We start from the raw sequence: 12,671 nt of genomic DNA on the forward strand, positions 1-12,671 counted from the left end.
AAGGTCGACAAGGGGTCGTTCAACACCTCAAACTCAGGCAACTCGACAGGCTCCCACGTCTAAGCCCTGAATCTTTGCTTCCCCCTCCTCCGTTATCCACTCCGGTAGGGGGAAGTATCTCAAATCATCTGGACGAGTGGCTACGCATCACAACAGACGCCTGGGTATTGAATATTGTGAGACATGGTTACGCTCTCAGATTCACCAGTCCTCCACCATCTGTTCCACCCAAAACAGCCAACCGCCATCTCGAAGCTCTACAGTTAGAGGTCAATATCCTATTGCAAAAAAGAGCCATAGAACCCGTTCCCATCAGCCAGCAAGGGAAGGGGATTTATTCGAGATATTTCCTTGTACCGAAAAAAAGACAAACAAGAGTTTCGTCCCATCTTAGATCTGAGGACAGCAAACAAATGGATTCGCAAAGAAAAATTCAGGATGTTAGCCTTACACCAAATTTATCCACATCTACGTCAGGGCGACTGGCTATGTGCGATAGATCTTTGCGACGCTTACTTTCACATCCCAGTAACCAAGAAACATCGAAAATTCCTAAGGTTCACTGTCGGAAAACGCCATTACCAATTTGCAGTTCTACCTTTCGGCCTAAAATCAGCGCCAAGAACTTTTTCCAAATGCATGGCGGTAGTAGCCGCCCACTTGAGGAAACAGCGAATATTCGTCTACCCCTATCTAGACGATTGGCTCATAAAGGCCTCCAGTTGTCTCGAGACACAGCAACATTTCGAATGGACTCTACAACTGCTGCAAAAACTTGGTCTTCAAGTCAATCTCCTGAAATCTACAGCAACACCTGTTCAGAGGTTGCATTACTTAGGGGCCATTGTAGATACCAGGCTAGGAAAGGTGTTTCCTTCGGAGGAACGACGGTTATCGATTCTCCAGAAGTGCAAACAACTGCAGGAAAGACCTCAAGCCACTGCAAGAATAATAGCTTCTCTACTGGGCTCGATGGCGTCTTGTATCCATCTGGTTCCCAATGCTCGCCTCCATATGAGACCATTGCAGGAAAACCTGGAGGATCAGTGGTGTCAACTGAGGGACGATTGGGAGAACAAAGTCCTTCTTTCTCCTCACACCCTACAATCCCTCAAGTGGTGGTGTTTACCCAGCAATCTCTTGGTGGGGATTCCGTTCCAACAACGGCCCCCATCTCAAACCATTGTAACAGATGCGTCACTGATCGGATGGGGGGCGCACATGGAACATCTTCGAGTCCAAGGCGAGTGGTCACAGAGAGAGAGTCTCTATCACATCAACCTGCTGGAACTTCGCGCAGTCCACCTTGCGCTCAAAGCCTTCCTTCCCTCTCTGAGAACGGAAACTCTCCTTCTCCAGACAGACAACGTGGCCACTATGTACTACGTGAACAAACAAGGAGGCACCAGGTCCAGAATTTTATCCAGAGAGGCTCAGACAATCTGGCATTGGCTTCTAGCCAGGAACCTGTCACTAGTGGCAACTCACCTGCCCGGCATCCAGAATGTTCAAGCGGATGCCCTCAGTCGGGTAATGGACGAGAACCACGAATGGGTACTACACGACGACGTCGTTCATTCCATTTTCGCACTCTGGGGTACCCCCTCTACAGACCTATTCGCAACCCCAGAAAACAAAAAATGCCAAAACTTCGCCTCCAGATATTACCATCCAGGGACACTGGGGAATGCCCTGTGGATAAGCTGGTCAGGAGCATTTCTTTACGCCTTTCCACCGCTTCCCCTGATTCCGGCGGTCCTCCAGAAGCTGTCCAATGTTCAGACCAAAATGATCCTAATTGCTCCGGAGTGGCCACGCCAGTGGTGGTTCCCAGACCTTCTTCACCGGTCACTCAAACCACACATCAGGCTACCATATCGTCCGGACCTTCTCACGAAGTTCAGAGGGCAGATATCTCATCCCAACCCCTCATCGTTGAGTTTGGCAGCATGGCTCCTGAGCTAGTGCAATATGGACACTTGAACCTACCTCAGGATTGTATGGAAATTCTGAAGGAAGCAAAGCGCCCTTCCACACGATCAGCCTATGCAAGCAAGTGGAAGAGATTCTGCATTTGGTGTTTACACAACAACATTGACCCGGTTTCCTGTGGAGAACAATCTATCCTGCCATACTTGTTAAGTTTGGCAAAATCGGGCTTACAACTGTCGTCAATAAAAGTTCACTTGGCGGCTGTCACAGCATACAGAAAGAGTCCTTCACAAACTTCCTTTTTTCGGATTCCGATTATTAAGGATTTCCTAGAAGGTTTAAAGAAGGTTTTTCCCCCCATTAGAAAGCCTTCTCCTCCATGGGAACTGAACGTTGTCTTATCACGTCTGATGCTGCCGCCATTCGAGCCAATACATAAGGCATCGCTGCAACATCTCACATGGAAAGCTGCTTTTCTGGTGGCAATCACTTCAGCGCGTAGGGTCAGCGAAATCCAGGCCCTTTGCGCTCAGGAACCCTACACGGTTTTTCATTCTGCAAAAGTGGTAATGAGAACTCATCCAAAATTTTTACCTAAGGTAGTCTCCGACTTCCATGTGAACCAAACAATTTCATTACCGACTTTCTTTCAGAATCCAGCTACTCCTGCTGAGAGAACTCTGCACTCTCTGGATGTAAAGAGAGTATTGAAATTTTACTTGGACAGGACAAAAAGCTTACGAAAATCACAACAGCTTTTTATTAACTATGGCCCAATCAGAACAGGTTTGGGTACATCTAAACAATCTTTATCCAGGTGGATTGTTTCATGTATAATGTTATGTTATCAGTTAGCAAACAAATCCCTTGGTGGTAGGCCAAAAGCCCACTCTACCAGAGGGAAAGCAGCTACTGTAGCCTTGATGAGAAATGTCCCTTTGGCAGAAATATGCAAGGCTGCCACTTGGAGGTCGGTCCATACCTTTACTAAGCATTACTGCCTTGATACAGACGCTAGGGCAGATGCTCAGGTTGGGCAGGCTTTGCTCAAGAATTTGTTTGCATGATTCATGTTTTTCTCAGTATTCTTATATCTACTCCACCGCGGTTATGGGGATGGGCTTGCTACTCTATTCAGTGCTTATGACTATACATGGAAATCCCCTACGAGAGAAGAAATGGTTTCTTACCTGTAACTCCAGTTCTCTCGTAGGGGTATTTCCATGATAGTCATAAGCAACCCTCCCTCCTCCCCGGTGGAGTTGACATAGAACATGAATATTATGGAGGTTGGTACTCCAACAAATGTTTTGTTTTTTCTTCATGTCAGGTTAATAGCCTCCAAAAAAGAACTGAGGCAACTGCCTTTTGCTGTGCATGATGGGAAACAGGAAGACTTTACTTTCTTAAAGGCACAGCTCTATTTTCATTCTGTATAATGGCAGCCTATGGGCTACACTGCCCTACATTGTTTTATTCTCATGAGAGGTGTAAATAAAATATGAGAATGTATTTATTTATGTATTTATAGAATAAATAGAGGTTTAAACGTGAAATTTACACTACAACTGTTTTTTTTCTTCTAACAATTTGGCCTGTGTAGCTGTTCACATAGGCTGCACATTGTTATTCTTAAGTGTTTTTCACAGACCTTTTTGTCAAGGAGCTGATGATTGCACTTAAGAATATACTACACAACAGTGCTCCGGGGTCCCCGCAGGCGCGCGGAACTATTCAGTGCTTATGACTATCATGGAAATACCCCTACGAGAGAACTGGAGTTACAGGTAAGAAACCATTTCTTCCTTAGGTAGATGTTTTCTACATTTGTGTTCTAAATTGTTTTTGCATGAAGCCCCACATGCTAATGCTAATCTGGGTTAGTTGACGCTATTCACATTACGACTGACAATTTGCAGGGAAAAAAGGTTGACAAACTATTTTACTGAACTCTATGGATTTTGCCGTATTACTGAAATTGGTTTTACTAATGATTCATGCTGATGCTTTAGAATGCCTTGTGATTCAAGCTTTGATTAGATCATGTTTCTTGCATCTTTTTGGTTAACAATTATTATTAATTGCAGTTGATTTGAATTGAAGATTAATCTACATGACTTTAGCCTTGTTAATAATAGGGCAATAAACTTATTAAACTTTTACTAAAGGTATGGTTATTCATGGCTGAAAAGTCATGGTGTGAAATTTACTGACTCCATTGATTATTGATTTGACTAATGATTATTGATTATTGTATTAATTATTGTTTCTGCTCTGGAACTATGGTGAGAACATCTTAAACGAGTCAAAAGGTTCATCGACCTATACGCGTCCCCTTGTAAGTTTACTTATTAAGGACCGATGTGCTATCAAGATCTTTTCTGAGAAGGTGAAATGAAGCTATAACTATGTCATGTTTTCCCAGTTTTGGATCTCGCTAACAAGCAGGAAAGAGGCAGTCATGCATAATTCTGTAGATAGTGTTCATGAGAACACTAAGAGCAGTTAGGGTGAATTTGTGCATGTTTTATCTTATTGAGTTATTACAAGTATCACAGGCAGTTTTAGAACTCTTAGGATGACAGGAAAAGAAGATTCTTATTTCTGTGCACCACTGTGAGCAGGGAAATTGTGAGTACCCAAGATGCTAGCAGCCACTGGGCTTCCTTTTTCACTGTGGGAAGTGCCTGTGTCACCTCCTAGGTGCCCCTAAAAAGAGTAAGCTACATTCCTTAGAAGCAGTTTTTTAAACATCTTTCTTTCAACTGGTTTATATTCACAAATAGCATGCAGAAAATGCCATAAAACAGGACTACAAGTCCCAGAATTCAAAATGAAAAACCTGTACTGGAGCAGCACATCATGCATGGACTCGGGTAACTTGGCACCTATGTATTCCCATATATGCCAACATTTTAAATAAGCAAAGTGGGAGATGTTTAAAATAACAAAGAGAATCCATTTTTCCTATTGACTTCTACTGAAGGAAAGGCAATTTCAGACAGGAGACCGCCAAATTAAAGCCATTTTTGGCTTCAAAAATCAGGAGTCTCCTACCTGAATGTGGTCTATTGGCATGTATGTATTCCTCAAAATCCTACATGAAAAATTGACCTACAAAGAAACCTACTCAGCCTTGCCAAATCTCCCCAATGCATGTGTGATGTGCTGTTCCAGTCCAGTTTTTTTCCTCTGGATTCTGGGACTTGTAGTTGTATTTAGTCCAATACAAAACAGGACTACCAGTCCCAGATTTCAACGGGGAAAAAAACCTAGATTGGAGCAGTACAATACAATGGACCTGGGAAACCTGACAGCTATGCTTACTTCCATCACTTATGTTTTTAATGCACCTCTGCTTCCCTTCTACTTCCTGCACGCCTCTCCTGCATGTAAATTACTCTAACTTGCATGCCTAGTAATACCAGCAAGCAATTTCTTCTCAAAACAGCTCCCTCTAACGAACACGTTTTAATAATGTAGCGTGCTAATATGACATAAGCACTTAAATGCCGCCTTATGCGGTGGTAAGAGCTTAAATAATTGCAATTTAAACATAATTTACTTTAAACTAAATATACACAGTACATGCGATTTTTACATTTCATTCTACTTTAAAACAACTTTCCACTTGTGAATTATTTCATTTTTAAGATGGCAGTTTCGTTTTTTTGGTTCGGAAATTGGCACGAGGGGTTACTCGTGTAAGTCCTTCGTTCGTTTTGATGCCGATGCCAGTAAATGGCCACTGAAAGGATGGAAGGGCGTGAGGTTGGGCGGGGATTATGTGACGTCACAGACTGCTCCTCCTGCCGGAAGCGGCAGAGAGCGCACACTGTTTTGCAGTGATGGAGGAAACGCACCAGTTCTGGAGTTTCGAGGATTTAACCGAGCCAGCCTGTCGGCCCCTCGCAGCACACTGAGGAGCGGAGGCAGTAAAAATGGAGGGAGTCCTTCGCCCCCAGACCCTTGTACTAAGCTGCCTGCTGATCCTGTTATGGGTGAGTGCTGAAGATGCAGCCAGAGAGAGGCCGGTGTGTTGCTTGCAAGTGAGCAGAGATAACTTTGTTCCCTGAGCTCAAGTGAGTGCCCGGTAATGTAGGTACTCCGGACGCAGGATATATGTTTCCACCGCAGATCAGATGACCCAAGCCTGTTTTGGGATCCCGTCTATCACCGAATCTCCTTTCCTTACCAGAGGGATGCGTGTGACTTGTTTTCTATGTAGCATAGTTCTAGAACGTACCTAGCCCTCCACCCTTTACTTCATGTCTCTGCTATGACCAACTTATCACACCTGTGCCATTCACTGCCCTCCCCAACACTACACCTTTGACATGAACCTGATTCCCAATCACTATACTTTTACCGGGTAACCCCAACATACCTCAACAAGTAGAAACTTGATGCACCATACTTGTGCTTGCTGCCACATATCTTACGCTGTAATGTTGCCATAGCAATGCCAGCTGCCCCTATTTTCATCCCCATTAGAAGTACTCGAGTTTTGCATTTTCAAGCTTTGTAAATACGTTTTAAAATTGCTGTAATCACTAGTTCTCAGTTTATAGACCATAGAAGCCCCCTCCCCACCCCGGATTCAGATTGTTGAATTGCAGGGCACCACATATGTCAGCAGCGTGCGCTTACCCGTACCAGGTATATTCCTTTTTTTGCTTATACCACACACGTCCCAGTAACTTGCCCCAATCACACTACCCCCACGTATCGCACTGTAGTACAATCCATATGCCAAAATTCTGTCCTCCCACATTGTTTCTCTATCGGGTATTGACCTTTATATTCTGCCAAGTACCGCTACAATGGGCGCTTCGGGTATCCCTATATATTCACCCTCGTCATATATCGTATCCCTGCCTTCCGCTTACAATAATATATGCATGCAGATGTCAGTATGTATTGTGTTGTTACTTCTAACAGGCGAGGTGCTCTTTCTTGTATGTCTATTATAAGCAAACGAGTAGCTATAATTATAAAGTGACTCACCTAGTCAAACAACGCTAGAAGTAGTGCTGTTTAGTATTGTTTAACTACATTGTGCTATTAAGATTACCTTCAGTAATTATTTTGGATTGTTTAACCCATACTTTTTATGTAATATGTAATATTGGCGGATACATTTCTGCACAAGTACTTACGATATCTATTGCATCAGTGAGAGATTGTAAAATATTAATATATGCGTTCACGATGATTTCCATTAAAGTTGTAATTTTAACAACATAGATTGTACAAGCACCAAATTCTAAGATGACACTATGTCTGAAAGTAATGTAACTAAACTAACGAAAGTTGGGGCAGCATGGTGCGTTGTACATGTTATCCGAGACCCTAAAGGGAAATTATATTCCTTTGTAAACGCAATTTGTAGCAGACCCAGACATCCGGTTTTTTTTCTCCACGGGTTTGACTGCTTTTAGTTGAGGAGATGCTTAATATATACCTTAAGATATGTCAGTTGAACATTTTTTATTACCAAATGTGTGTTTCATTGGACAAGTACCTATTTATTCTTGCCACATATGTAACCTGTTTTAGTTGTCTGTCATTAATTGCCGCATGGAAAGGATTTTGAAAACTGATCCTGTGTGCCTGTTCTCAATCCGTATTCCTTTCCGATATCCATTTCTTATTATAATAATAATAATGTTGTGTTATAACAATAGAATGGTTGCTGACCTAAATGGAGAGTCGGAGTCTGACCTTTCCTGGTGTTCCTGTTAATCAAATATAATGAGTTTTGTATTCTTTGTGTTCCTTAGTTGAACGTTTTTTCCCGTCATTGGGTCTTGGTTTAGAATAAACAAGCTTTTTAAAGCAACACTTGCACATGCTGAAATTCGTGCATTAAGATATGCATTTGCTTACAGAAATCATTTTGATGGTAACCTTGCCTCTCTGTACTTATAAATAATTCTTATATGTAGCCTTCGCATGACTTGTTTTGCTATTCATAAGGTTGAACTGGCTAAACATATTTGATTCTTTGATATATATATATATATACATTTTTTGTTTAAGGCCTATGCGTTGAAAGTTAATTACAATTGGGCTGGTGCTCAAAATGCATTTCAATAGTGAATTTGTTAATGTCTATTATTTTGTTATCTGCTGGTGCTGATCACCAGTACGTTCTGTTCTCTTCCGCTGGCCTGATACACCTGAAAGAATGCCACATGCAGAAGATGTATTTTGTTTACTCAACTAGCCGTGTAGTACTTCGTAAGGTAACCAAGCCATTCTGAACGGGGACAGACCGTGAGTACAAGACACCCATGAGTGAACCAGCACTATGATTACCTTATCCTTGGTGTTTTTTTGGGGGGCTAGGGAGGCGTTTGGGGAATTCCATGAGATATGTCGGTTGCACCCCACTGACCCCTGAAGAGGATTCTTGGACGCCCACGTTCGGGGTGATCTTAGCGAGAGTTAATCATGTCATTGGTCCTCTGGGCTTGAATTAGAAATCATTCTGCATATGCAGCTCGTGGGCCAAAGGGCCCGTTTTTGCTATCAATGTGAGTAACAAGAATTTTAGTCTGTAATGCACCTTGCGTATTATTGTAGCACAGGCAGGAAAAAATATTGCCTACATGACCAGTGTGTTCTATGTAATGAAAGTATCAACACTCCTCTTAGCACTTTGAATGATCTACCTTGTTCAGTGTCGGCTTTAGGGCAGTGCGACTGGTGTGGCCTCGCTGGGCTCTGACCTAGGGAGGGGGTGCTGTGTTTAGCAATTACTCCTAATTTAAAAACGCCTGCTTTAGAGTTCCTTGTATGTCTAGCTTTCAGGCAGCAATAAAAATGTCAAGATATCTCTTATGACTAATGTTCCTTCTAGAGAGAGATCATAGTTTTGTCTAGTGGTAGTTTTGACTCCATAAAGTAGTGCAGAGGGTTAATATTCCTGCCGCAAAGAACACGTACAGTGCAGATCACAGATCTGTATTCTATGTGGATAGCTAAGTGGGTTACTGCTTTGTCACAGAGATTCTTTTGTTAATGCAGTTCATACGATACAGCCCTCACAAACAACAGTGACTGTTACGAACATGCATGAAAGAGCTGCATGCACAAACTGCATAAAACAGGTTAGGATGTTATGTTTTCTTTTTCTCACTCTTTCATTATCTATTCCTAATGTTGCTAAAATGTTTACTTTAGGTAGATATACATTCTTAGTAGAAAATCCAGCATTTATCAGTGCTTTAAAACAAATTAAATATATGTGTGAGAGGGACTATGGAGAGATGAGGGACCGTTTTGCCTGGTGGTAGTGAGGGAATCCGAGGAGGAGGTCATGGGGGCCGAAAATTGTTGTGACTGGCATCACCAGCGCTAAAGCCAGCCCTGACCATACTTCTTTGTGGCTGCCAGTCTGGTCATTGGTCTCTTCGTTGAATCCAAGAGCCTGGACAATAATGTCTTGCACTGTATTTTATTTATTTTCTTATTCTGTATAGTACTGCCAATCCCAAGTAAGTAGGTACCAGATTGCTCTACTGATAACAAGGGCAGGGCCAGAGTGGTCATTTGGAAAAATTAAAGGACTGAGTGACTGGCATGGTGACAAAGGGAAATAGGGTGGCTGGGAGATGAGAAGAAATCAATAGGTGAATTCCAAATTTTTAGGTGCTTCAGTCTGATGAAATATTTTAAGACCAACACCTGGTTTACTCAGCAGTATCAATTGAATACTCTGGTCTTTAGGTTTCTGTGGGCAGCTGTTAGAGACAGATTAGTTGATAGCTCAGTTGAGAGTTCTTTTGGAATGGATGCATTTAGCACTCTGCAGATTTCATAGGTCTAGAATTCATATGATGAAAGTATTGAGACTGGATGCGTTCCGAGGCCTTGGCATACTGAGGATACTTCCTAGATCAACATATTTATGAAGTAGTAGGGCTATTAGATGAGATAGACAATGTTTAACCGCTTGGGTGCCCAGGGCAAGGTGGTCTCATCCGTGGTGCCACGGATGTAACCACCTCGTCCTGGTACGGACCCTTGAGCAAAGGGGAATCGCTTCCACTCCCGCCCGGATTACTTTTACACATGTGGGGAGCGACCCCTTCGGCAAGGATCGCACCCCTGGGGGTGCAAATTACGAGGCCTATTTTATTAGGCCAATCTCACGGGGGGCAGAAACCACTAGACACCCGGCTTAAAAAAAAAAATGTTTTACAGATGGGGAGCGACCCCATAGGCAAAGATCTTGACTCTGGAGCGGGCAAATTTATTATAGGCCATTTCTTCTTCTTTTTTTTCTTAAGATAAATTTGAGGTTTGCTGAGAATTCTGGGTAAGAAAACACTGGGGGGGGAATCCACGCGAGTCAGACCTCCCTGGACTCCCTCGGGAGTCTAGTTTTTAGAAATGTTTGGGTTTGGTAGATTTCCCTAGATGGCTGCTGAGCCCAGCACCAAAAATGCAGGTGCCCTGCACCCCCACAAAAACAGTTTGTTTTGTATTTGATAATTTTGATGTGTCCACATAGTGTTTTGGGGCATTTCGTGGACACTAGGCCTACCCACACATTTTTATCAGGAGACCTGGGGGAACGCTGGGTAGATGGAAGTTTGTGGCTCCCCACAGATTCCAGAGCTTTGCAGCACTGAAATGTGAGTAGAACGTGTCCACCCCCACCCCAAATTTTGAGGTTTGCAAAGGATTCTGGGTAACAGAACCTGGTGACCGCACCATAGGTTACCCCACTCTGAATTCCCCTAGGTGTCTAGTTTTCAAAAATGTGTAAGTTTGCTAGGTTTCCCTAGGTGCCAGCTGAGCACGAGGCCAAAATCCACAGCTAGGCACTTTCCAAAAAACAGATCAGATTTCAGTGTAAAAATGTGATGTGTCCATGTTGTATTTCCTGTCACGGGCATTAGGCCTACCCACACAAGTGAGGTACCATTTTTATTGGGAGACTTGGGGGAACACAAAATAGCAGAACAAGTGTTATTGCCCCTTGTCTTTCTGTGCATTTTGTTTCCAAATGTAAGACAGTGTGTAAAAAAGACATCTATTTCAGAAACGCCCTGTAATTCACATGCTAGTATGGGGATCCCAGAATTCAGAGATGTGCAAATAACCACTGCTTCTCAACACCTTATCTTGTGCCCATTTTGGAAATACAAAGGTTTCCTTGATACCTACTTTTAACTCTTTATATTTCACCAAATGAATTGTGTATTCCTGGTATACAGTGAAAACCCTTTGCAAGGTGCAGCTCCTTTATTGGCTCTGGGTACCTAGAGTTCTTGATGAACCTACAACCCTTAAATATCCTCGCAACCAGAAGAGATGAGCAGACGTACCAATATATTGCTTTTGAAAATCTGACATTGCAGTAAAAAGTTACAGAGTAAAACATGGAGAAAAATTGTGTTTTTCACCTCAGTGTCCATATTTTTTTTATTTCAGCTGTTATTTTCTGTAGGGAAGCCTTGTAGGATCTACACAAATGACCCCCTGCTGAATTCAGACTTGTATCTACTTTTTTAGAAATATTCAGCTGTCCGGGATCCAGCATTAGTTTGACACCCATTTCTGTCACTAACTGGAAGGAGGCTAAAAGCAAAAACAAATAGTAAAAATGGGGTATGTTCCAGTAAAATGCCAAAACTGTGTTGACAAATGTGGTTTTCTGACTCAAGTCTGCCTTCTTCTGTAGCCCTTTTTCCCATTTAAAGAAGAAAAGAAAACTAAAAATTTGCTGTATTTTGGTTAATTTCTTGGTCTCCTCCAGGGGAACCCCAAATAGCCCAAAAAAAAGGCCTGGCACCTGAGAGGGAAAAGGCATGGCAACGAAGGGGTTAACTTAATTCTGTCCTCCAATAGAAAACAGTGCTGACCCTTACGACTGGGATGATGTTGAATTGACTACTGGAAGCCAGTGGTGATAGTTCAAATGATGGGAAATTGCAGACTTGGGGGGGAGGGGTTAGGCCAACAACCATGTAGGCATTGAATTTTGAACATATTACAGTTGTTGTGTCAGTTGCTCCAGATAAAGGGATTTGCAGTAGTCAGGTCGTGAAAGAATATACACCTGCACCATTGGCTGCTTATAATTCTGTAGCAGAAAAGGAATCAACTTGCGTAAGACTGCTTACTGAAGATGCACAGTGCAGTGACCTTACTGACTTGTTCCTTAAAAGATTGAGATCCAAAAATAATGCCCAGAGTTTGGGCTGTATTGGCACCAAGTTCTTGTGGCTACCAGGCATGGAGCCAGATGGGAGGTTGGGGGGCGGTTGTCTTAAAGATCCGGACCTCGGTTTTGCCACTGAGGTTCAAATAATCCATTCTCAGTCAGGATGCTGCTGCACATATACAGTTGCAGATTTGTTCTTGAATATGGTTAGCATTGTCACTAAACAGTTACATAGTTTGCGAGTCATTGGTATATGCCTTATGGGAAAGACAAATAATCTGATCAGAGTGGCAAGTGCGCACATATAATAGTGTACATTTATAGAGCTAAAGGTGGAGTTTTCGTGATTTTAATTGACGGTTTGGCAGATGACCTGAAATTGATCTCTTAGAAAAGACTTCACCCAACAGAATGCCAAGTGGCACAACCAGCAGCAGAGAATTTCATGGGAGATGGTGAAAAAGGCTGCACAAAGATAATAAAGAATCAGGACCATCTTGATGCACGATCAAGTGAAGATTCTCTGTAAATATCTGTAAGGCAGTTTCTATCCCATGAA

At 42.6% G+C, this 12,671-nt stretch overlaps 1 protein-coding gene across 1 annotated transcript in view; it reads left to right on the forward strand.

Annotated features, from left to right (window-relative positions):
* The first annotated feature begins 5,751 nt into the window (after positions 1-5,751).
* Positions 5,752-12,671, forward strand: part of ERN1 (endoplasmic reticulum to nucleus signaling 1) — a 371,447-nt gene continuing 364,527 nt past the window's right edge. Inside the window, exon 1 of the mRNA XM_069199936.1 lies at positions 5,752-5,933. Within this exon, the coding sequence (XP_069056037.1) occupies positions 5,874-5,933 (60 nt within the window). The 5' untranslated portion in view covers positions 5,752-5,873. The remainder of the gene's footprint in view (positions 5,934-12,671) is intronic.

The sequence above is a fragment of the Pleurodeles waltl genome, chromosome 7 (genome assembly GCF_031143425.1).
Source record: "Pleurodeles waltl isolate 20211129_DDA chromosome 7, aPleWal1.hap1.20221129, whole genome shotgun sequence".
Lineage (NCBI taxonomy): Eukaryota > Metazoa > Chordata > Amphibia > Caudata > Salamandridae > Pleurodeles > Pleurodeles waltl.